The sequence below is a fragment of the Oryx dammah genome, unplaced genomic scaffold (assembly GCF_014754425.2).
Source record: "Oryx dammah isolate SB20612 unplaced genomic scaffold, SCBI_Odam_1.1 HiC_scaffold_4, whole genome shotgun sequence".
In the NCBI taxonomy this organism is placed as follows: Eukaryota; Metazoa; Chordata; class Mammalia; order Artiodactyla; family Bovidae; genus Oryx; species Oryx dammah.
In genome coordinates this window covers 25770537-25797244 of record NW_024070188.1, presented here as the reverse complement: position 1 = coordinate 25797244, position 26708 = coordinate 25770537, and the positions used below count along the sequence as shown (strand labels likewise).

Sequence of the window (26708 nt, the reverse complement as noted above, 5' to 3'; positions counted from 1 at the left end):
ATTTTTTTTATAGCCCGTGAAAATTATAGTGCAGCCCTACTCTGCAAAGGTAATTCTGATCCAAATGTTTGCTACTTATATCTCCCTATAACTCCCTGTTCAGAAATGGAAAAGAGAGTAAAATCTGAGGTTTTAAAAGAAATGGATAAAAGGTATTAAATGTTACCAATATTTTAAATACTTAAAAATTCTGCTGGCTAGAGTTGGTGAGCAGATATACCTAAGAACTTGAAACAAAAAGCCTTTATTTCTTTGTTTTCATTACTAGGCACAAAACGGGTACTATATTGATATACAAAATAAAAATGTGCTTTTGAAATGGAAGCTTCTTGATGAATTATATGTATTTCTGTTTGAGACAAAATATGCAAATCTACTGGGTATACCAGATAGATGTCAAAGAATATTCACATTTTGAAGGGAAGACATCTATAAATTTGGATGTTTTCCTGAATACGTGTAGAAATATGCTAAACATAAAAGGGAACTTAAGGTGATTGATATTTCTGATTATGTTTTGTGTACAGCTTGGGGTTACTTCCTTAGAAGTTCTAGCTAGAACTCTGTTTGCTGCTGGGTGACATCTAGAGGTTTGTGTTGGTATCCCATTCAATGAGCTGTTAGTTGCTCAGTGGTGTCTGACTCTTTGTAACCCCATGAACTATAGCCTGCCAGGCTTCTCTGTCCATGGAATTTCCCACGCAAGAATACTGGATTGGGTTGCCTGTCCCTTCTTCAGGGGTTCTTCCCAACCCAGGGATCGAATCCAGGTCTCCTGCATTGCTGGCAGATTCTTTACCATTTGAGCCACCAGGGAACTCCCAAACAGCTGTAGTTACTAAATGACAAAAGAATGATGAAGATAGCCATAAAATTAATCTCAAAAACAATAACTTACCCATACAGTTATTACCAAAGCTAGCATTTTCTCCAAGTTCCATTTGACTGGCTTGATAAAAAGCCCATTTCCTGGGAACATGACACTGAGCTGTATACACCACCATCTCACACACCAAGATTTTACCCATGATCTATCCATCCCCACTCCAATCCTGCCCTCTCTTCTTGGGAGACTTGGAAGGATATTTCAAAATTTTGGCAATCAGGAAAAAAAAGTGATTTAGTTTTGAACAGAAGTGACTACTGGTTCTTATTTAATTCATGACCTTTACCAATCCTTGTTTCTAATTGCCAGATTTGCAATCTTTCTTTTCAATGATCTCGTTATTTACCTATTTTTTTCAGGATCATGAATTAAATTCCAATCTTTTAGTACATTTCAATTAACATTAAATGAGTGCTTATGACTCTCTTCTAGATACTGTGAGGAAAAACATCAACCAATGCTCTTTTAACAGGTGTTGAAATAAAATAGTTCCTGCTAGGCACTGTGGAGCAGCTAGAGGATCTGACGCAAGTCCGTTATATTGTCAACTTCCTACCAGCTTTACTTAAGACATCTGGGTATGAAAAGCTCATGCTGTCTCTGAAATGATGGCAGAATTAGACCTTACAAAGGGATTTGATTTACCTGATAATATTTTGTGGAGCAGTTATATCCCTAACTAAAACGTGTTAGGTTATCGTGGAACAGAGCTACCCCACGACAACACAGATCTCTAATCTGACAGATTTTTTAAAATTGAAAAACTGTCTCCCCAAAGCAGTTTTCAGTTAACAACTGGTTCGCAAACTGGCCAACCAACAAACAGACAAACAAACACGCAAACCCAACCCTAAAAACAATTAAGACTGTATCCCAGCAACCCTGTCATGTGAAAGTGAACAAAAGTAAGTTACTCAGTCTGGAGATGTCTGCATTCTTACAACCAGGGTATTACCTGCTCAACTCATCAGCCTCTTGCTGAAGGTTCCGTGCATGGTCAACAGCTTCCTGAACTAAATCATGACTGAGGTTGCTCAGGTTGGATAGTTTTCTTTGAAGTTCGTTTTTGGCTCCATCTATTTCGGCATAAATCCCTGATGCATTCTAAAGAAAATATTGAAAAAAACTGAATTTAGAGGGACTTAAAATATTTTTCCTAGGGAGCACCAAAGATAATCTCTATTCCTCCTTACTGTGAAGTTCAGTAAGCTTCAGGCCAGATCCAGAAGAGTCTAAAAGGCTATGCATGCATGTTTAGTCGATTTAATTGTGTCCGACTCTGTGTGACCCTATGGACTATAGTCCACGAGGCTCCTCTGTCCATGGGGTTCTGCAGGCAAGAATAATGGAGTGGGTTGCCATGCCCTCCTCCAGGGGATCTTCCCCACCCAAGGGTCAAACTTGCACTGCGTGCACTGCAGGTGGATTCTTTACGGCTGAGCCACCAGGGAAGTCTAAACGACTATATACATAGGTATTTACCTATTTGCATCTTCAGCTTCGTCTCTACTGATTCAGACATGCTCTGCCATCTCTCGTCTAAAAAGAAACCTAAAGAGAAACGCTCCACTGTCCGCACTTCTCCCTAATTTTAATCTTTTCATAGCAAAATAGAACCCCTCTGCAAATAAAGTGTTTATACATGCTATCTCTATTTCATCATTTTAAAATTCACACTTTTGACTTATTCCAGTCTGGTTTTTACCTCACTGCTCCACCAACACAGAAATTTACTTAATGATTTCTGAGCTACTAAGACTCATGGTTATCATTCAGTTCTCATCTTATCTGACCTCTCACCTGCACTTCCTGTGCTGACTACTCTCACTGACACTCACCTTGCCATGTGACCTCTCTTAATTTTCAGTTCAACTGTGGATCTATGATCTTAGCTAAAGATCACACATAGGATGCTGCTACAAACCTATTACTTCCAGCCTTGGCTGGGCCCTCAACGCTGAAAAGAAATTTGCTCTCTCGGTCATTCAATAGTGATTCTAAACACTGTCACCTCTTCTTCCCCTCACCTCTATCTGATTCTCAGCAGGTCACTTAATTTTCTTTTTTATCTAGAAGACATAAGCCAACTGTTAGTGGGGAACACTTTTTTCGAGCTCCTGATGTGATGTTCCATCTCTATGAAGGGAGCTCAGTTAGTGACCTTTTCACTTTTTCCTTACTTTGCTCTGAGAGGAGAAGTGGTTTATTTAATTGGTAAATTTGAGTGTATAACTATATAGACTCTGCTAAACTCCAGACTGCTGCCTCTGGGAAGCAAGCTGCCAGCAGAAAGCTGAGTTTTCCTATGCTCCTCCATACAGTGCAAGCTGCCCTGGGCACCCCCATGAACCTTGCAGTATTGGCAGTTTCAGTGGGCAGACCTGCTAATTCTGGAACTGAGTGTCAGCCATCCCACCTGGCTAACAGATCTTTTAAAAAGCCACACCTCAATTTAGCTGAAATAAAGGTGATATTCTTGATCTCCATATTGACTATTTTTCAACTTTTTAAACTTTTTTTTAACTTAGGTCCTGAAGGTAGGTAGCATTTACTGATAGCTCTCCTCAGAGACTCCAACACTGATGACAACCAGTAATTTATCCAAATGGGTTGGGTACAGTAGACAGTGGGGGGCTGGAAGGTGGAAATGGCAACTATATAGAACTCTTGAGATGTTTTGTTGTGAAGCAGAGTAATGGTGCAGAGATCAGAGAGGATGTGAAAGTTTTTTTTTTTTAATTTTAAAAGATATCAAAAATAAAAAATAAAAATAAAACAAAACAAAACAAACAAACAAACAAAAGATATCAGATACTAGATGTTTCTATGTTGGCAGTAGTGATTCAGTAGAGTAAGAACTGGGCAAAACAGAAGAGAGAGGGCACAAGTTGATGGGCTGAAACCCAGCAACCCTACCGTTGAGCAGAGGAAGCGTGGGATTCAGAACACAGGTGGCGGGACTGAACTCTGACAGGAGAAGGGACATTTCACTAATTAGAACAGAAAGGAAGGGAGAAGTAGGATACACATGGAAGCAGACTGGTAGATGTGGGGAGTGAAAATGAAGGGAGTTCTCTTCTCATTGTTCCTATTTTTAATGAAGCATGAAGCAAGTTCACCAGCCAGGCTGATAGATGGGAGGTGGGTTTCCCACCAGTCATCCTGGCTTCTCTGGTGTGGCCATGATGCTGAGGGTACTTGGGTTTACTGGGTTATGGGATTAGAATTCTCAGGTGAGTATAATAGTGAGAGAAGTATGTATGGAAGTAAAGGGTGTTTGCAAAGAATGATTATACTGATAATTTTAGCTGCTCGTGCTGCAGTTCACAGGGTCACAAAGAGTCGGACACAAGTGATCGACTGAACTGAAGGAAGGAAGACTATGAAAGGAGTAGTGCGAATGAGATGGAGGAGGTTTTGGAGTGGCTAGAGTTTCCGGAGTGTATACTCTACAGTAAGGGCGATAAGAGATGGTGCTTAGGGTGCTCAGTAGTGTCCGACTCTTTGCAACCACATGAACTGCAGCCTGCCAGGCTCCCCAGTCCCTGGAATTTTCCAGGCAAGAATAGTGGAATGGGTTTCCATTTCCTTCTCCAATACTGGGATTTGGGAGAGGTACTCTTATTGATGATAAGATCTGGGTCTGGTCATATGAGGGATTACAGAGGTGGATGGGGAGGAAGAGCTTGTTGGACAGGAGAAGTTGAAGGAACTGGAGGTCTGAGAGCTGACTGACTCATTGATGTGGGTTTTGATGTCACTGAGGAACCAGATGGGAATAGGGATAGAAAGGAAGCTAAAACTGTCAAAGAACAGGATGGTGATCAGATGACTTTAAGATAATATACTTTTAAAGGTAATAAAAATGAGCCGAGAGTACTTCAGTGATAGTTTGGTTCACTGAATTTATTGGAAAATTTCTACTTTAAAAAATGTGACTTTCATTGATTTTGAATCCCAGCTTTATTAAACATACCACTATGTGTAAAGAGTGAGTAGGACGCATCTACATTTGCACTTTCAGCAGAACTTTCTGCGATTGGCTGTGCTGCCGAAAATGGCAGCCACCAACCACATGTGGCGTTACTGAGCACATGAAACGTGGCTAATGTGACTGAGGAATTTTTTTTAAAAGTATTTACTTTTGGCTTCCTTGCTGCAAGAGGGATTTCTCTAGTTGCAAGGTGAGCACCTTTCACTGTGGTGGCTTCTTCGGTTGTAGAGCACAGGCTCTAGGGTGAGCAGGCTTGCAGCAGTAATTGCAGCATGAAGGCTCAGAGCAGTTGTGGTGCTTGGGCTAAGTTGCTCTGCGGCATGTGGAATCTTCCCGGATTAGGAATTGAACCTCTGTCCTCTGCATTAGCAGGTGGATTCTTAATCACTGGACCACCAGGGAAGTCCTAAACTTTATTTCGTTTTGAGTAATTTAAAATTTAAGTAGCCATATGTGGCTAGTGGCAACTGAACAATGAAAGAAACTGAAAAATGCAGTCACCTGATCTTAGTTTAACAATGTCACCTAACTTGATAGAATGGAGTCGATTGCTCCTCTGTGATACTGAGCTAATGTTCTAACCTACTATGAATACTAACCTGAAAAAGTCACATGTGTCCTTACCTTTATTATGTTATCAAGTTCTGAGAGGGTCAGTCGTGGCATCATCAGTGAGTCAGAAGACGTCTTCAGAGACGCATTCACGCCTTCTGTCTGTTCCCTTACTCTCTCATGCTGTTTCTGCAGGAGGAAAAGCAAGGGAGAGAGAAAGAGAAGGCCACTTTAGATAAGGAAGGCATTAGGGAGAGTGCTGTCAGCCTGCTGTCACTGCACTCAGACAGATCCTATCTCAAACCCACCACTGAATTGCTGTGTCACGCTGGGGAATTCTACCTAGCACAAGGTCAGCTTTCTCATTTATAAAATGGAGACAATGAAAGTAAGCTCCTCAGGAGCTTTGAAGAACTTAGTTATGATTATTACTTACAGTGCCACCACTTCAAAGAGAACTGACACTCCAAAGAGGGCCTCTGCTTCTTTCTCCATAAATGTGAAGTGGGGCCAAGGCTACGGGACTGAACACAGGCTCCGTATTTGCAGTCACTGAAAAGTAACCTAATTCCTGAAAGCATTTATCATGTGCTAACTTTGGGCCAGGCACAAATAGCTCATCTGGACAGGAATAAAGTATATGTAAAAGAATCTGAAAGTCTTTTCAGAAATTTAAAGTGACCCTAATATCAAAGTGTAAAATTCTGATCTCGCCTCTTCCTACTCTTTATGTTAGATGCTCAGGTGTTTTGAAGAGGTAAATTGCCCAAGTGTGGATATAGTTTGTCCCTCTTTTAAAAAAAAATATTTAAAACTTTTATTTATTTATTTTTGGCTGTGCTCGGTCTTCGTTGCTGCGTGGGCTTTTCTCTAGCTGCAGCAAGCGGGGTCAACTCTCTAGCAGCGGCACTCGGGCTTCTCACTGGGGGGTCTCCTCTTGCGGAGCACACGGGCTTCAGCAGCTGTGGCACATGGGCTCAGCGGTTAAGGCTCTTGGGCTCCAGAGCTCAGGCTCAGCAGTTGCAGCACACAGGCTTAGCTGCTCTGCAGCATGTGGGATCTTCCCGGACCAGGGATAGAACCTGTGTCTCTTGCACTGCCAGATTCTTTACCACTGAGCTACTGGGGGAGCTCTTGCTTCCTTTTTTTCCTTTTCAAAAAATTTTAAAATTGAAGTATAGTTGATTTACAATGCTGTGCTACCTTTGCTGTACAGCAAAGTGACTCAGTTACACACATATATACATTGCTTTTTTATATTCTTTTTCCATTATGTTTTATCACAGGATATTGAATATAGTTTCCCGTGCTACACATTAGAACTTGTTGTCTATCCATTCTAAACATAATAGTTTGTATCTACCAACCCCAAACTCTCAGTTCATCCCTCTCCCTTGCCACACCCCTCCTTGGCAACCAGAAGTCTGTTCTCCCTGTCTACAAGTCTGTTTCTGTTTTGGAGATAGGTTCATTTGTGCCATATTTAGATTCCACATAAAAGTAATATCACATAGTATTTGTCTTTCTCTTTCTGACTTACTTCACTTGGTATGATAATCGCTAGTTGCATCCATGTTGCTGCAAATGGCATTATTTGGTTCTTTTTTTTATGGCTGAGTAGTATTCTATTGCAGAAAGAAACAGCAACCCACTCCAGTAATTTTGCCTGGAAAATTCCATGGACAGAGGAGCCTGGTAGGTTACAGTCCATGGTGTTGCAGAGTCAGACACGACTGAGCACACATACACAGTATCCACTGTATGTATACACCACATCTTCTTCATCCATCCATCTGTCAATGACATTTTGGTTTTTTCCATGTTTTCACTATTGTGAATAGTGTTGCTATGAATACTGGGGTGCATGTATCTTTTTGAATTGTGATTTTCTCCAGGTATATGCCAAGGAGTGGGATTGCTGAGTCATATGGTAGTTCTACTGCTAGTTTTTTAAGGCATCTTCATATTGCTTTCCATAGTGGCTGCACTAATTTTAATTTCCACCCACACTGTGGAAGGGTTCCCTTTTCTCCACACCCTCTCCAGCATTTGTTATTTGTAAACTTTTAAATAATGTCCATTCTGACTGACAGCTCACAGCAGTTTTTATTTGCATTTCTCTAATAATTAGTGGTGTTGGGTATCTTTTTCCTGTGCTTCTTGGCCTTTTGTATTTCTTCTTTGGAGAAATTTCCATTTTTCCATTGGGTTGTTCCAAGTGTGGATATATTTTCTGATGAACACTTTCATTTATACTTGCCACTCTGGAGTTTCACAGTCAGGGATGCTGTGATTCTGAAGAAACACTGCGGCACTTCAGAGATTGAAAGGAACACAGAGTGAAACTTTAGGAGGGGAAAAAGTAAAAGCCTCATTTTGTAATCTGAGTAAAAAATGAGCTGAAGTTACTTTAGAAATGGTAATTTAAATTGGAATTGAAATTTTTGTTATGGTACGATATCACAGAAATCATTGCAAAAGCCTACACTTGAATGACATATTTTAAAACTTTTAAAGTTCCTCTTACTGTCCTGTCTCACTCCCTGGACTCTTTTCTAATTTAGTGGAAAAGAAGAATGAAACCCATTTTCTCCACATACCTTGCTACAGGGGAAGACATAGGTCTAGTGATAGAAAAGCTTCTCATTTGAACATCCTCTTAAAGTAAGAACTTTAAAAAAAAAATCAATTGCCCTTCAAAATCCATCAAGCTTAATAAAGTATGACTATCTGGGGTTAACCATTCTTGTCTTCACAAGGACAGGTAGTTATACAGCTCTGCACAAAAGCAATATTTTAAAGTACGTAAGGAAGAAGGGTGAAAAAGATTGGCATTATCTGGATCTCTCAGAGCAGTTTTCCCATTACAGAATCTGAGATATGACCCCTTCCAGAAGCTCATCTATCTGAGCTGCCTTATGGGAACACAGCTAACACCCTGAAGTAACAACCAAGCTTCCAAACCATGTGCAAACAGCACTGCCTGATAAGCTCATTGGCAGGAGTTAGAAACGACGTGCTTCAAGTTAAAGGGCTTCTATCACTCGCTAGATATAGAATTAGACAGAAACAAATAAAATTAGCTTTGAAACAAAGCTATTCTCACAGAGGTGGACAATTTGAACAGAAGAAAATTTAGAAACTAATAAATAGTGAAAAATGACATAATGAGCATTTTTTAGCATGCTTCAGTATCCACTTCACATATGCAAAAAATAAGTCTGCTCATACTTAAAAAAAAGAGACAGAAAGTCTTGGGAAGGTGGAACTTTGGTTTATCAGAGTCCCTAAACAGACAGAATCTCATATTCATCTGATAAAGATTTTTATTATTCTGTTATCCTTTCACATTGGAAGTAGGAAGACAAAATAAATAATGTAATCACTAGTTGTGTGGCCATTATTTGCACACATCAAAATGATCAAACTTTGTGGTTATTTTTGGTTTTGTATAAGGACTGAAATTTTGGCATTTTTTTAAAGCCATACTGTAGTTCTTACAGTGAAATGTGATATTAAAACACTTATGGTGAGTGGGGAGACATCTACTAGCAGATGATCACAATACAGAAGCAAGAATGGAGGGGAGTGGAGGAGGCTATTTCAGTTGAGAAATAACAAAGGCACACACTGAAGAAGTTGCAGAAGAACGGAAAAGAAGGAAGATAGTTAAAAATACTCCAAAGGTAAAATGGGCCAGATCCTGTTTTGACGAGATGTGAGGGTGGCAAAAATTCAAGGATAAGGATGAGTCCCAGTAACTTTCTTAAATTCTGCTTAAAGAATTTATTTTGTATTACACTCATAATTTTGTTGTGCCAGATAATCATGTTTTTGTTTTTAAACAAAAATGCTATCCTGACCATTATTATTCTAAAAAATATTGGCTAAGAGATTGCTCCAATGGTGCAAAATGGCGATAATAAGTACAATTCACTTTTATTTAGGAAATTTGACAACGACTTACTGAAAGGTAGTGATGACTGAAAATCAGGATGGAGAACCTAATTTAAGTTGGGTTTGCTGATAACATAATTGAAGTAATGAATTTGCTCATAGCTGCTTCCTATTTCTGACACTGCTTTTCGAGGCACATGTTTTCCTATCAGAAAATGACCATTCACAGTGATGGTGTGAGCGCATGTATTGCTCAGGGTAGAAGTGTGAGCACCACCAGTTCTAAATCTGGAGGTGTGGGCATGCACAAATCCTGGCCCCGTAAGGTGACCACTCTGGCAAGCTCTGGCCAAGCCTGGGAAATTTTTTCACCTCTTTGTAACTGTAAGACCTTAGCTTGAATTAGACTCCCTATCTCTGCAGCTGCTGACCAGTCAGGCTGTGAGATTTGCTAATCAGGCCCTTCCAAAATCACACATATCCTTACAGGAAACACGGTTCTGGGTTGCTTTGGGATTTTTAGTACTCTCGGTATAAAAGAAGTTATACACAAGAATTATGCCTTGTTTTCTCAGTTGCAAGAGAAATACATCCAACACAGGCAGACAGAAGCATGAACAACTGCATTCTTCTTAATCAACACACAAGCTAAACAACTGCAACAGTTTCAACTTGATTTTAGTTGTACACACTTATATTAGCAAATGACAGTGGCAAAAAATGTGCAGATAATTTTAAAAATAAAGATTTAAATGTACCAATATTTTAAAAACTGTTTACCAACTGTCTCGTCTTAGGATAACTTCGTGTTGTATTAATATATGCCCCAAATGCATTTACATTTAGTGTCCACTGTACCTCATGGTCCCGCTGCCTGGCTGCTGTGGCTCTGTTCATGTCTTCAGCATCCCTGACATGGTTAAGGGCCTGGTCAAGTGATTCCTGGAGGTCTGACAGCTTGGCGTTATAGTCATCCAGCTGCTCCAGGACCACAGGAAACAGAGAGCGAGTGTCATTGTACTGCCTCTGCCAACTCTCAGCCTGGCTCAGCACTGGGGAGAAAGGTACACAGAAACTCAGTCTGGGCTCCTCCCTTCTCCTCCCATCCCAGCCCACAGAAGCAAAGATGCAAATTTGGCAGGCAATGTCTTTAGCAATAGCGATTGAAGCTGTTGGTCACAAAAATGGCCCCATTATTTGAAGTTTTAAATACTATTTTGTAGGATTTGGACCATTCTAGACCACCATCAGCTAGAAAGGGAGTTGATCAGTTTTCCTGTCAAGATGCTGCTTTATGTGGAAATGATGTCATTCAACTAGGTTTATTATTACACAGATTATTAATAGTTTTACCATACAAATGAAACTTGGGTATACTACAGTTTTACTATTAGAGATATCTCCAATTATTTTGTCTATTATTGGCAAATGTACAACCACTCATCTTCTGTATTCTCTCCAGGCAGCTATTTTTGGTTAGCTCCTTTATTTAGGTCAAACTTAATCATTATTCTGGGATCATTATTCTGAAAGATAAAATGGCAATGAAATATTCTTAAACTGTGCCTATGTCTTAATTCTCTAATCAAAGTTACATGCACTGCTTCTGTACCTTGATTCTATTTTTTCTCCAGGGACTATCAGTCTGTCTTATTGAGGTTTTGTATTTACTTTCATCATCATGAGCAGAAGATACACATTCATAGCTGAGTAGAGAAAGTGGCTGAAAAAATGCCTTTACTCAGTGGAAGGCTGCTAAGTGGGAGATGTATTTGGTTCCATTTCCCTAGAGTAGTCTTGTTAAATCCCCAAATAGGCAAAGCATCTGGCTGTGACATGAGAGCTCCAGGCTTCCTGACTGCTGGCCTCATCTGGACTCAGAAACGGGCCTGAGATTCTGCCTTATTTCTTACTGTTTCTAAGACCTTGTAAGTCTGCTATCACAATATACCTTTATGCCAAAAATACTCCTCTATTAAAATATTCACAATAAGTTTTAACAGAAGTTGATACAATTGTAGGAAAACGATCTAATGTAGGTGTTCTTAACCCTTTCTGTATCATGGGCCCCTTTACAACCTGGCAAAGCCTTCAGATCCCTTCTTATATGTTTTTAAATGTACAAGATAAAATATGTAACACAAAAAAGATATATAAAAATTGGCAATATAATAATACATGTGCTTCCTTATCAGTGTGTTAACTAATAAGATTTAGAGGTAAAACCAGTAACTACTAAAATTCTTGAATTATTGATGAATTTAACATTGTGAAATAACAGTGACAACTAAAATGTGATACACAAACCTGTAGCCTCTTTTTATTGACTGTGTAGATTAAAATGAACACAATTTTTTGTAACTCTTCTATCAAGAGTCGAGTCTCTTCCCTCACCCATGAATCTGGGCTGGTTTTGACCAACAGAGGGCTTCCCTCATATCTCAGTTGGTAAAGAATCCATTTGCAAAGCAGAAGAGCCCAGTTTGATTCCTGGGTTGGGAAGATCTCCTGGAGAAGGGATAGGCTACCCACTCCAGTATTCTTGGGCTTCCTTTGTGGCTCAGCTGGTAAAGAATTTGCCTGCAATGTGGGAGATCTGGGTTTGATCCCCAGGTTGGGAAGATCCCCTGGAGAAGGGATAGGCTACCCACTCCAGTATTCTGGTGTGGAGAATTCCATGGACTGTATAGTCCATAGACTTGCAAAGAGTTGGACATGATTGATCAACTTTCACTTTCACTTTGACCAATGGAATGAATATGACATTGCTGAGTTCCAAGGCTAGGCCTTGAGAGACCTTGTACTTTCCATTCCTGCCCTCCTGGAAGGCTTCTGCCATATGAACAAGCTCAGTGAGCTTCCCAGAGAATAAAACCCCACATGGAGGCAGATGCCCGGCCATCCCAGCTAAGACCCCAGACATGTGAGTGAACTCCACCACATGGAGCAGAGGTGACCTGTCTAAGTTGAGTCCAACCCAAACTGCCAACCTATGAAATCATGAACAAATAAATGCTTACTGTTTTAATGTTTGGGGTAGCTTGTGAGATAGTAATTGATAACTGATATAGTGATCAAGTCATAGATTCACTAATACTACTGTGGTTTGTTATATACATTAGTCATTAAAGGAAATGTTGAATTTCCAGTGAGGTTTCAAAGTCATTAAAAGTTACTCACGGATATCAGAACATGAATGCTGCTGGGCTTCCTTACATCTTTACTGCTTTCTCAATGAGACTTCTCTTATTGAAGTTCTGGGAATTGCTTCCCTTAGCTTTCCTTCTCCTGTTTTTTCACTACCTGCTGTATTCCTATTTTTTCTCCTCAGGAGTAAAATCTTGTAGATTCCTGTGGAATCTCAGCAGTTTCTCAAAAGCTGAAGGTTGGGTCTGGATTTAAAATTCCTGGTCTATATATATACAGAGTCAAGCTGTCCTGAAGAACTCCCTGAGGCCACTTTAAATGCTCAGTGACTCTGAATATCGGGAATTGGTTGCTTTGACCAAACGTTGCCCTGTGACTGGGTGTCCTCTCCTAGACCCACAAAGGAAGCAGACATGTGCTGGCCTCTAGAAGTTGAATATACCTACATTCATAGGCTTCGTCTGCCTCCTCGTCTACAAGCTCCCGTTGGGTGAGGAACGGCTGACGGCGTCGGATCTCCTCAAGCATCTTCTGTGCCAACACCAGCTTCTCGGAGATTTCCTCAGAGCTAAGTTCCTGCTCTTCCCCATAATACAGCATCTTGCTGCTGATCTCTGAAAGGAAGGGCACAGTGAGAGAAGGCAGGAGGGAGAGGTGATGGGGAGTCTGACAGTGACGTCACTGAAAACACAAACAGTGAGGGGAATGGGCAAGGCTGATCCTAAAACAGAGACAGAGACCCGATGCAAAGACAGAGTGGTGATAGTCATGCTGAGAATACTGGTGCTGGACCTGGAGTTCATCATGTATTCCAGGGAGAGCTTAAACCAAAGGAAGTCACTCTTTTCTGCTTTTTATTTGGCAACTTCAGAACAGGAGTGGAATTAATACAAAGTTTGCTCTGATTTCAGATGAGTCTGATTTTACCGTGATTCAAAACCATTAATATTTAAGAAACACAAATCTAGGGTCTTTGATCAATCTTTTATATAATAAAATATATAATTTGCAGAAAATGTTCTGATGTATCACCTGTCACACATAGGAGGCCCTGGAGATATTAATTGTAATTTAGCCAAGGATTTTACCTAAGCTCTAAGCCAAAATGAGTGCATACTGATGGCTGTTCAAGTGAGTCTTTCAGATTGTTGTACAGACTAGATATAATACAGAGGTTTCTTACAGCAGGATGTGAGCTTTTAATCATTAATATACATATATTTTTTGCAACTGCTGTTTGCCTTCTGTGGTATGACTGCCTGGCAAGACTGTTTAATTCTGACTCTGGGTCATTCTCAGCCTACATCCATAAGTAGCATCCATTTCAGAACCAGAGGGACTGCTGAGGCTCAGAGGCATTAGATGTGTTGTCTGAATATTGGCAGAGCTGAGCAGGCCTCTGGCTCCCTCTTTCTACTATATATGATCAGATGAAAGTTATGTAATTGCCACCTTGTCCTACGGTAGCTCCAGGAGGAAGCATTTTATCTTCCTGGCATAAATGAAATTGTCTGTCTGTGGTTTACTATGATCTATGTGGTTGGCCAGACAAGATGGGTAAACAACACTGTCTCACATAAATCATACCAGGATAAGGGCTTGTATTTTATATGGATAATAGCTTGAAGGTCACCAATAGTTATTTTAGAGATGGCTGGGAATAAGGAATGACACACTATTGGTGTTGTGCAGCATCCCTGAATTCTGAAGTAAGGGAGATAAATGTGGGAAGAGGTTTTCAGTGCTGTAAATATTACTGATAAAAGTTTTAGAGAAACTAAGATATGCTTAAACAAAACTCAAGAAGGAATTAAATACTCATTTCTCAAGTAAAGTCTAAAATATTAACCCTTGAAATAAACTAAACATATATTTTCCTTAGCTCTAGCATTGGCAATGCTGAATTTCTTGGCGTTTTGATGCAGATATTATATTTACAATCTGGCTTATTTTAGCCATTTCTGCTCTAGATTAGAGAAAGGAGATACAGAGAATAACATTTATGCTTTTGGTCTTTGAAGGCTGTTCATACATTATTTCAAAAAGGTAGAAACTGATGGAAATTACTGTTTTCTATTTACATTTCTTTTGTATTTTTTCCTTCTTATCCTATGTCCTAAGGGTCAAATAAGAAGGTTTAGATTCCTTCCAAATGAAATACCCTAGAATCAAAATTTGAGTTAGACAGCAAAGGTGAACTTTTTTTTTTTTTTTTTCCTGAATGGCTAAGATCTAGGATGCTGGCTTTATCTGCTGCTGAGAGGGACATTTATTTCTTAAATAGATGAGATCAGCTAATCTAGGTTTAATCTTACTTTCTGAACAAATCAATTTTAACTATAAAATATTATAGGGAAAGAACATTTTATTGGTAGATGCAAAAGCATGAAATAGTAAGGATGGGAGCAGGGGATGTTTGAAATGCATACCATTTGTTTTTATTATGTATTATGGGCACCGAAGGAAATACAGTGAATGATTAATCTTGGCTCAATACATCCTTTGTCCTGGAATATGCTCCCTCTACCTCAGTATAAAGATATGAATCTTCCATTGTGGGTCCCTTTACTGTCATTGTGCCCTTGAGATGTACTTGTAGTTGTCATCCAGCTCTTAATATATAGGATAATAAAAACTATGGAAACATACAAATACTGTATCTCAGCAGACTATAATCCAAGTAAGTTCTCTTTGTCTTAGAACCAAAGCAATCGCCGGTTTTCTGTTGGTAAACTGAAGGCTTGCTTTCAGCGTGCTATCAAGATAGTCTTCAAAATGCAGCCTGCATTTATGAGAAGCTGGAATACAAGTAAGTAAACCCACAAGAAGAAAGGTAAAATCTGCCAGTTTTATGCTTTAAGGCAAAGAACTCTTCCACACTCCCTCTTGGCTTTTCTTCTGGACTGGGGACCAGAGTATGCACCTGCCTTGTTCTTAGGACAGCATCAGAGAGACAGTGCAGGATAACTTGGATTAGTGGACAGTTTACTGCCACTCTAAAGGCAGGGTTTTCACTGTGAATAACTGAGAAAAATGTGACTCCTACTCAACTTCCATTTTAGAGACAACACAGAATGTAATTTCCTCTACTGGAAAGGTATACTGGCATTTCACTTCTGTGAAATGCGTGGAAAAGGAATGATTTTTAATGTACATTCTTTTTTTTTTTCCTTTTGGCTGCACTGCCTGAGTCCTAACCACTGGACTGTCAGGAAATTTCCTCTACTCTCCACATTTATTATTGAAAATAGACAGTAAGTGGAGATGAGTGCTCAGAAGTACCAGACAAACAAATGTGAAAGAAGACCTTACATGAGTTTGAAATAGTAACTCTCTAACAACAGGTCCTGGCACACAATAAACACTAACAGTAGCCATTACTTTTATTGCTGTTAATAACATGACTGATTCCTTAACATGGAGCTGAACCAGTAGAGAGTATATTTACCTTGGATTTTATCCCTCATATTGTGGGCTTGCTCTGCAAGCTGAGTTGCGTGGTTAATGGTATCCATGCTTTCCTTCTGAGCCAACTGGACCTTTCTTGAAGCTTGGCTTTCCTATAAATAATCCATATAAACACCAGATTAATTTTACGAGAAGGAAAGACTGTTTGTACGCATGTGGGGGTGGGTGAGCATAATGTATTCTGTAAACATAAAATTTCCCTGACATGCGAAAGTTCTGTAACATATAAAATGGACTCATGCATGAAGACGGATGTGATGACCAGCTTTAGAATTACAGATGCAATTTCTATTCCTAAGCCATCAGTCACAGTTCAATCCAAACCACCCATCTTTCATAACTAATTTACTCTTTGAATTTTTACTGTATCTCAAGATGCCAGACTAGGGAATTATCCATGTCTGCTGATCAGTTTGACATTGTGTTGACTGAAATGCTTAAGGGTTCAAAGGGAAACATGTTGAGAAAGTAGGCAGATCTCAAAATGTTCCATGCATCCAGTGGCTTCTGGGTGGTCCAGCCACTGCTGCAACTAAATTACCACAGAGACTGAAAGGATTATGCTCACTAGGCTAAACGCTATTTTCAGTGCTGCCTTCCAAATTCCCATCAACACTGAAGGCACTTGTGTACAAATAATTACTCAAGCAGCTTTGGCTCAGAGTGAATGAAGTTCTTCTCTGAGAAGCTGATTTCATTCTTCCAACTCTGTTTCAGAACTCACACGTAGGATCTGTCAAGATGAAACCCCAACTCAAATGTGGCTCCTGAAGAAAGGATGTGTGGGTGTGCACGTGTACATGTGTATTTCTCTTTGTGTGTATAAAGACAGAAGAGAAAGTAAAGCGAAAGTGTAGTCACTTGGTTGTGTCCAACTCTTTGCGATCCCAGGCACCTCTGTCCATGGAATTCTCTAGGCAAGCATACTGGAATTCTCTAGGCAAGAATACTGGAATTCTCTAGGCAAGAATACTGGAGTGGAAGGGCATTTCCTCCTCCAAGGGATCTTTCTGACTCAGCGATCGAACCTGGGTCTCATGCATTGCAGCCAGATTCTTTACTGTCTGAGGCACAATGGAAGCATGTCTTAAAAAAATGGTTCAAGGCCAGGACACCGGCCTGGATGCGCAGCATGGGGATGGGTACTTGCTGTGGCATCAGAAAGACGGATTCACGGGTTATATTTAAGAGGTGGGATACTTCTTCAGTCTGGCATTTGATCAAGCGCCCACTCGCCTTGCCCAGTGTCTTTCTGGTTCAGCTCTGTGACAAAGGAGCTGTACCTGCCTGGATTGCCAGGTGACCTGCTACACAGAGGGCTGGCTGGTAGGCTCCCAGAACAGGAGAGTGGCTGTTTCAAATCTCTCTCATCTCTTGTTCCAGTGGGAGGATTAGGCCACAGTTTCACCTGGAATGTTTTTATGCAACCCACTCCAGTAGTCTTGTCTGGGAAATCCCAGGGACAGAGGAGCCCAGCACCACAGGCCATGGGGTCACAAAGAGTTGGAGGCGACTGAGTGACTAAACCACCACCACAAAGCGTAACCCAAGCCACCGGCCCTTCAAGGAGGAGAATGCAGAAATGGTACCCTAGCAAACACATGCCCAGGAGCTTTCCATCCACACTGCATCCAACATCCCTCCAGACAAAGCTCCCTGTGCAGCAACACTGCAGCCCCTTCGCTGAAATGCGTGCTCTCTGAACGGACACAACAATCTGAGTCACATGTTCTTTCCCCACAGTTTCAGTCTCCCTCTTGCCCTGTTCTACCGCTTTCTGGAAACACAAGCTTGGTTAGTGTTAAATTTAGTTTAAAATTAGATGATGCAGAAAATAAGATCAATCTTATTCTTAACGTCATCCCTCCCTGCTTTTAAAAAATAGGGACACAGACCTATAAACCATTAAAAAAATTTTTAAGAAGTTGATTTTTGGTCCAGTTTGAATTCAGTTATATTTACAAAATACAATATGCATATTTTTGACTTTGGCTTCATCCTTCAAGAGAAAAGGTTTATTGTTATTACTGTGTTCATTTATTTCTTGATATGGAAACTCTGAATTCACTGAAGTAATGAAAGACCGCTAGAAGATAACTCAAAGACAAGCTCTTTTGACCAACACCAGAGGGCGCTTAGATATATGTAAAAAAAGACAGCAGCAAAGAGGAACATCTGTTACTTTAAACTGCAAAATTACTGGATAGAATATACAGTGATGCCTTATTTGGAAGTTCTACGGTCTTCTTTACCTTTGGTTATGGAAGGAAAATAATGATATGGGCACATGGTAAAACAGGTGCACCCTGCTCTAAGTAAAACTGTGTTAAAAAATTAGCTCACGACTGTAAGCTGGTTATGTTTAGCATTACAAATGGATTAATCATTTACCTCAGCAGTGAATTCTGACACATATTTGATGTAAAAGGTGGCCAGAATTTAATTTACTATACAGGGAATAAAGTATAGTGGACCTAGAATACTATTCTATTGAGTGAGGATGGTAATCATTATCTAGCATGGTCCAGACTCTTTTGAGAGTGAAAGGGGATCTTTTAATAATAGCTCTAAGACAAGCATAAACAGAGACAGTGCTGGACAAAACGGCAGTAGGAATATTGGTGTGCCATTTCACAATCTGTACGGTGATGTCTACTTGGGTTTAACTATCTCCTAAACATTGAAATACTTTTCCAGCCTTGATCTCTTCTCTTGAGCTACAGACTCAAATCTCTGGCATCCACAGGTACTTCACCTGACGAGGTCCAGAGAATCCATTCTGAATTATCAGTCTTGGCCATTTATTTTTCCAAGTCTAATAGCTTACATCTTTGCAACTCTTCATATTCAACGGGTCACTGAATCACTTTTATTTCACTTGCCATTCTGGCCTCTCTTCTTTCCCACCACTAGTTTCAGTTTATCCCAGTTCACTGCAATTTCCTTTCCAATGAAGACAAGGTAGCAACTGACTGCTCTTGTTTGGATTACTGTGACAGTCTACTAACTGGTGTCCCTGTCTTCAGTCTTAAACTCACCAATTTATTATCCCCACTGCAGAGGAAGGTTTCTGAAACTTTGCACCTAATCATTGTTGTAGGTAAATGCTCCAATATCTTCCAAAGTCCATAGGATGAGCATAGTGGGCAAGTTTCTTCATGATTTGGCCTCTGAGAACCTCTTCAGCATTGTCTTCTGCTCCTTGCTTTTTTAGTTAATATTCTGCAATGCCAAGGCTGAAATTCTACAGTCTTCTGGTCAACTGTAACTGAAACATATTCTGACTTTTTGTTCTGTCTTTTTATCAGGATTGGAGATAAGGCTTTTGATGTATGGAAGTGACCTACTTTCCTTCCAATCCTAAAGGTCTTCATACATGCTGCTGTAGCTGAAGGAGTAAGGATGAGATGGAGATGGAGAAGTATAGGGAACAGTGTGGCACCCTCCTGAGCCAGCTCTTGGGAGACTGGGCTCTAGATCCAGATGGCAAAGGGCAGCACTGAGACTGGGAGAGGGTCACTATCTTCACTTCTGCTTGTAGCCTAGTTCACTCTGGCTCTGAGCAAGGTGCTTTTGGGAACACGGGAGAGTGGAATCTTGATAGAGGCTTTGGTATTTCATTACAGACATGATCAGCAGTGGCAAAATCGAGACTTTTTTGAGCAGCAGCTCTTTGGGAACACAAATGCATGGGTATCCTTTAGGGGTTTCCCAGAAGTTGCTGTTGTTCAGTCACTCAGTCATGTCTGACTCTTTGCAACCCCATGGACTGCACCACGCTAGGCTTCCCTGTCCTTCACCATATCCTAAAGCTTGCTCAAACTCATGTCCATCGAGTCGGTGATGCCATCCAACTATCTCATCTTCTGTTGTCCGTTTCTTCTCCCACCTTGAACCTTTCCCAGCATCAGGGTCTTTTCTAATGAGTCAGTTCTTCGCATCTGGTGGCCAAAGGATTGGCACTTCAGCTTCAGCATCAGTCCTTCTAATGAATATTCAGGACTGATTTCCTTTAGGATTACCTGGTGTGCTCTCCTTGCAGTCTAAGGGACTCTCAAAAGTCTTCTCCAACACCATAGTTCAAAAGCATAAATTCTTCAGTGCTCAGCCCTCTTTATGGTCCAACTCTCACATCCATACATGACTACTGGAAAAATCATAGCTTTGACTATATGGTCCTCTGTTGGCAAAGTAATGTCTCTGGTTTTTAATATGCTGTCTAGGTTGGTCACAGTTTTTCTTCCAAGGAGCAAGTGTCTTTTAATTTCCTGGCTGTAGTCACCATCTGCAGTGATTTTGGAGCCCAAGAAAACAAAGTCTCTCACTCTTTCCACTTCTCTTTGCCATGAAGTGATGGAACTGGATGCCATGATCTTCATTTTTTTAATGCTGAGTTTTAAGTCAGCTTTTTCACTCTCCTCTTTCATCTTCATCAAAAGACTCTTTAGTTTCTCTTTGCTTTTTGCCCTAAGGGTGCTGTCATCTGCATATCTGAGGTTATTGATATTTCTCCTGGCAATCTTGATTCCATCTTGTGCTTCATCCAGCCAGGCATTTTGCATGATGTACTCTGTATATAAGTTAAATAAGCAGGGTGACAATATACAGCCTTGACGTATTCCTTTCCCAATTTGGAACCAATCTATTGTTCCATGTCCAGTTCTAACTGTTGCTTCTTGACCTGCATACAGGTTTCTCAGGAGGCAGGTAAATTTCCATAAGTATGGGGTGGGAAGAGGCAGTAGGATTTATCAAAAGAGGGCTAGAGGACTTAGATATGGAATTTGGGGCAAAAACCCAGTAACTTTAAGTTAATGTAAACTGTGAGATTTGGATTACATTAGATTCACCTAACAGCTACTTTGCATACAGAGGGTGCAGTTGTCCCTTGAACAATGCAGGGGTTTGGGGCACTGATACAATTGAAAATCCACATATAACTTTACAGTTGGCCCCCATATCTGAGGTTCTATATCCTTGGACTCAACCAACTGTGGATCATGTAATACCATTGTACCATAGTATCAAAAAACACCTGTGTGTAAGTGGATCCTCGAAGTTCAAACCCATGTTGTTCAAGGATCAACCACATTTTCAATTTTAAGAGGCAACATTACTGTGATTTTTACCACACTGAGGGAATCTACAGTGAAATTCTTCATTCTAGTTAAAGGTAAATATTGTGAACTTTTCTTGATAGAAGGCTAAGACAAAGCTTTTATTACATCCTTCTAAGAATCAATTATGAACTTTTCTAGACCATGGGCTTGAAGGATGCTTGAGAAGTCATTAAGACTAGCTCTGGGTGTTTGTTTCAAAATGTTTCAGCAGGTTCTTGTACCATCAGGACTGTTGATATCACAACAAGAAGGATATTATTTTCAGTAAGAACCAATGGAAACAACTGGGTGAATGTTCTAGTAGCTTTATCATCAACTTCCTGCTTTGATGGTCTGTTCTTGTTGCTCAGGAGCCTTTTCTACTGTGATATTCTTTTGAAGCTTACATTATTTCCTCCCCATGAAAACCTGCATTTAAATAATATTGGAAGTAGGAAAACTGTACAAGAAAACAATCAGTAACTCTCTGTCTAAGCTATTGGAGGAACTAATCTTGGTGAAAACATTTCCTCAAGAATTTGAGACACTTCCAGCAAGTTCCAGCCATGACATAGAAATAAAATTACAATGAGTTTTCACAAAGATTTCTTTCATGGTATTTTCCTTTGAAATTTAAGAGATCTCACTGCTCCTCAAATGTTGATGGTTGGATTAATACGCTCTATTGCATGGAGAAAGGGGGACACAATTTTTATATGCATTTAAAAGCAGTTGAATCTTCCAAGGATTCAATTAAAGTAATTCATATTTTTAGAAGCATAATCTCTTAGTTTAAGAGGTCCAAGGTCAAAGAGATTATCAGAGTCATTTTAACCATTATTTTTGCAGAAAATGAGAATTGTTTCTGAAAAGAACAACAGTTTATGTCAAATATTAGTATCTGAAAGCAGAAATTCCAGGGTACTCTGGGCAGAACTGGTGGAACATCATCAGGGGAAAAAATGTGTTAAAGATTTTAGTATATTAAACATGGTGCCTTGGAGCTTAGTCACATTTTCTATTTTTTTTATTAGATGGATATTTTTCCATTAGACCCTTGGGGAATGACTTTGCTCATGTTTTAATGTTTTTGTTAATTTGGAGAGCTTTTACAAGCCACATTTCCCTCAACATTTTTCTTAGTCTCACAGACTTTTTTCATTTATTTAATTGTTCTACTGAGTATTTGCAATTTTACCTTGTCAAATCCATTATTTCTTTTTACTATAATTCTTTACACTATATTTAATTGTATTTTTATTTCCTTTCAAGATTTAATAATTATCTAGTTCTGTTTTCTTGAAAATTTTAGATTTAAACTAAAGTCTTTAATCTGTTTGAAGTTTATTTTATTAATAGTATATGGTAAAAAATGAGGATCCAAAGTGTTCTTTTTCCCCAGCCAAACTGCAAAATTGCTTTCACAACACAATTTCTCCTCTTTCCTTTTATTATTTAATGCATCCTGTAGCAAACATTTAAAGTTTATATTCTATGTAATAAAGTTTACTTCTGGATGCTCTATAGCTCTTGGCCATAAAATGTTAAGGCAAACAGCTGAATGACTATCCAAATGAAATATATATCAATGGTATTTACCAGCAGCAAACACAACGGAAGTTCCCCATAAACATGGTTTTTCAAGGAAACCAATCAAAATGGAAGATATAGTAGAGACCAAGTGTTTAACTTTATCCTCAGGTTTTGCCTTGATTTCTTTTAAGGCACGTGGGTCCCTGCATTTTTTTCTGGGCTGTGTTAAGCCTCAATCATTTGTGACTAGCCAGTCTCACACTAGCTAAATGCCTCACTGAAGTTAGTCTCAGAGACCAAATACATACCCTTTCAGCTAATTCTTCCACGTCAGACTGAAGGCTTTTCATTGTGTTTTCAGCATTGTTGATTTGTATCTTTCTTAGGACATACTGGTTTTCTCTTTCTGACAATTTTGTCTGTGGATTAAAAAAAAAACAAATACGTATTTTTCCATAGTCAGTAGATGTGCACACCAGGTTTATAAAAATAAACAGAAAACCCTTTCAGTGTAAGAGGACTACAGTAGAGAGTTAGCCTTTATTCTCAAAATAGTGGGGTCCACAGGCTACTGCAAGCTGGTATGAAATTTGAGGTCTGCTTGAGGAGACTGAGAGCTCTGGGGACAGAAATTCTGTGAGCTCCCCTCAGCAGGCTGGAGAATCTGGTGTGGGCTGTGCTGGTTCTGAGGAAAGGGTACCTTTTGCAAATTTGCAAAATGACTCAATAGAGACGGGTGGTGGCTTTGCATGTCTGAGCTTTAAAATTTCAATTCTGGCAGGTCTTCGAGGAAATGATAACCCACCTTGATCAATGAAAGTTGAGTTCTAGAAATTCGGTTTCCTCTTACTAGTGTAAGGAGAACAATTATTTTTATTTCAGACAATTTGCCCTTTTCATTTCCATTTTTGAGGAGTTTGCACCAGGTGTAGCTTTCTTTCAATTTGGAGTAAGTCCTTCAATCTGGGCACTGACTTCCTATCAGCTACAAAATTATTATATCTGATATAATAACTAGTTCTACCTTGAAACTGTCCTTTTGGGGAAAGAGGATTCAAGCAGTATCAAGGGGACCGAGTCTGGGTGACTCCTCTGAGAATTACTGCCTTCATGTGTCCAAATAGATGAGTTTGGACAAAAAACAATTCCTCAACTGGGAACAGAGTGCTTACTAAGACTTAATCCAACTTTACAACTTTGTGATTTTTGTTTTGTTCTACACTTTGCCGATTTGGGCAATTGCTGTGGATATTATTTGTACCTCCTAAAAGCAGAGAATTGAGCATTTTCTATGTTAGATACTATTCTGACTGCTCTCTATATAACAACTCACTGAATTCTCTCAACAACCCATGAGATAGGTGTAATAATTATCCTCAATTTCATATGAGGGGAATGAAAACTAAAGAGGTTAAATAATTTATTCAAGGTTGCAAAGCTAGTAAGTGTCAGAGCAGGGATTTGAATCTAAGCATTCTGGTGTCAAAATTTGTGCTCTTAACCACTACATTAATTTGACTAACAAAATAAACAAGCATACTGGTATTCTATTAAACTTTCAGCTGATTATCATTGTCTTAAAAAGTATCTGTTGGTTGTGACAGAAGCCTATAATTTAGAGAGGGAAAAAACACCTCTTAAAGCTTAGATATATAAGCACTGTTAACAGTTTTTGACTACTGTCTGCCTTTAACTTATCAGATTTAACCACTAGATCAAGGAAGAGAAACAGAGCATATGAGCATGCTTGTGTGTTTGAGTGTGTGTTTGAGTATGGAAAAAAGAGAAAAAATGTGTGTCAGTGAGATAGAATGGCAAGGGCAGAAGAAAGAGGGAGGAAAGAAAGGAAAAAGAGAGAACAGTGTATGCATTAGTTTTCAGAGAAACCCACGAAAACACAGCAAACTGAAGCTAAGGTAATAGTATGTTTGTTATGTTGACTGAAGTAACCAATGTACAGCTTAAGAAAATAAGTGTTTCTCCTCTACCAATAGCTTTGCACATAGATACTAGTTTTTCAGGCATCTCATTTTCCATTAACCTTTTTCATGGATGGCAGCTCCTGGTTTAGGATGGAGTGCATGACTATAATCAACTTTTCATAATTTCCAAGGACTAGCAATCTGTAATATAACTACTGGACTCAGATAAGAAAAGGGTAGGAGGTACTAGGAGTGACCCTGTGAAACCAGAGTGAAAATACACGGAAAGTACACCATTCCTGCATACTTTGAGGAGGTAGATGGTGGAGTTGATGTCGTTCACGTGCCTATGAGCTGCGGCACCAGATGACACACTCAACAGGCCGGATTTGCTTTCTTCAATTGAGAGCGCTGCTAACCGAAGGTCATCAGTCAGATCCCAGATGCATTTATCGCAGCCTGGTGGTACAACAGGCATGTCATTTCCTCAAAATCAAAGGTCGGCTGGGAAGCATGCTGCTCTAAGTTGGTCATTATATGCCCTTCCTTGGTTAATACTATTCATATTTTTGTTTCCTGAGGAGCTATTCTGGACCATGAAACTAGTCCTTATACTCAGAGAGCCTCAGATGACCAAAGTGTACGTTGGGCACTATCCCTGCTTAAAACATAAAAAACAAACATGCCACTGAAAAGCAGGTTACCATGAACACTAATGGCTGAGCTGAGGAGGAAAGGAAGCACAAAGGGCAAGGCATCTGAGAGACGGGGGGTGGCTGAAAAGAACCTTCTCCCCACTTTTCTCTGGTTAGGGGAAAGCTGTCTGGGAGGATGCCCTCCACGTCAGGCTGTGGGTTTCTGCTTGGTGCCGGCCAGTGAAGATGGAACTCGCCTGCCATTTCTCCTCTCCCAGCAGCTTTCCCTACTGATTGTTCAGATTCCAGTGCTTTCTCCTCACTCCATGGATGGCCCAGTGCCTCCTCCGGGCCTGACCTCCTGTCTGAACAGGTCGGCAGGACCTCACTGTTTGCTAATATTACTCTCTGACAGCTGACGACCCTGCACATGTGGTGAGGAGGGTGGCGGTTTCTCGCTGCTTCCTACATTTCACATTCGAGTCCCTCTGACCACTGTCATCACCCCCACAATCCAATGCCCTCCTGGGACACACTAAGGACACTCTTTGAAATTTTTCTGTTTCCAACCTCTTTCCTCCAGACGTACTCTCTTCTAGAGAACTGATAAATGGAGACTAAAGGGTTAATAATGGTTGTTAATATGTTAATTTGTTACTTGAAGTTTAATGCAGTCTTCCTCATATGCTCTCTCTAAGGAATGACTCCCCAGCCAGTACATCAGGCTGGTGGAGGAGACACATAGAGGCCAAGCAGGCACCTTGATGTCCTTAAAGCTACTGTGCACAGAGGATCACCAGTGCTGTCAGTATGCAAACTTTGCCCAGCCTGTGCCTTCCATCCTATGTCACCTTCCAATATGGGATTCATTGTGATATTAATCTCTTGTGCCCAGAGGGACTGAGAGGCCAAGATGTTTTTGTCTGGGGGAAGGGATATCTAATATTAAAGTAGTCTTTAAAACACTCTACTTAAAGCCAAATATTAGTTACTTTCTTGATAGAAGGCTTTCTAAGGCAAAACTTTCCTTAAATCCTTCTGAAAATCAATCATGGACTTTTCTAGGCTACTGGCTTAAAGGACACTTGAGAAGTCATTAAGACTGGCTCTGGGCGTTTGTTTTGAAATGTTTCAGTAGGTAGACTATTAGGACTACTCATGATTTGAATTGGGCTTCCCTGATAGCTCAGTGGGTAAAGAATCCGCCTGCAATGCAGGAGAACCTGGTTCAATTCCTGGGTCGGGAAGATCCCCTGGAGAAGGGATAGACTACTCTCTCCAGTATTCTTGGCTTCCCCGGTGGCTCAGCTGGTAAAGAATCCATCTGCAATGTGGGAGACCTGGGTTCGATCCCTGGGCTGGGAAGATCCCCTGGAGAAGGGAAAGACTACCTACTCCAGTATTCTGGTCTGGAGAATTCCATGGACAGTATAATCCACGGGATCCCAAAGAGTTGGACACGACTGAGCAACATTCACTTTCACTTTCATGATCTGAATGACAGGAGAGACAGGAAAGAGAGAAGGCTGCTCCTTTTCATAAGGACTGAATATTATATTACTGGTGCCACTTCAG

The 26708-nt window shown here is 40.1% G+C and overlaps 1 protein-coding gene across 3 annotated transcripts in view; it reads right to left on the bottom strand.

Moving 5' to 3' along the window:
* The window catches only part of LAMA4 (laminin subunit alpha 4), a 148611-nt gene that overhangs the window by 55542 nt on the left and 66361 nt on the right, over nucleotides 1-26708 (bottom strand). For all 3 annotated transcript variants that reach the window (XM_040238466.1, XM_040238464.1, XM_040238465.1), the window contains 7 exons: nucleotides 24806-24957; nucleotides 22885-22995; nucleotides 15925-16036; nucleotides 12923-13090; nucleotides 10188-10381; nucleotides 5505-5621; nucleotides 1842-1990 (listed from right to left, as the gene is read on the bottom strand). In XM_040238466.1, the coding sequence (XP_040094400.1) occupies nucleotides 1842-1990; nucleotides 5505-5621; nucleotides 10188-10381; nucleotides 12923-13090; nucleotides 15925-16036; nucleotides 22885-22995; nucleotides 24806-24957 (1003 nt within the window). The remainder of the gene's footprint in view (nucleotides 1-1841; nucleotides 1991-5504; nucleotides 5622-10187; nucleotides 10382-12922; nucleotides 13091-15924; nucleotides 16037-22884; nucleotides 22996-24805; nucleotides 24958-26708) is intronic.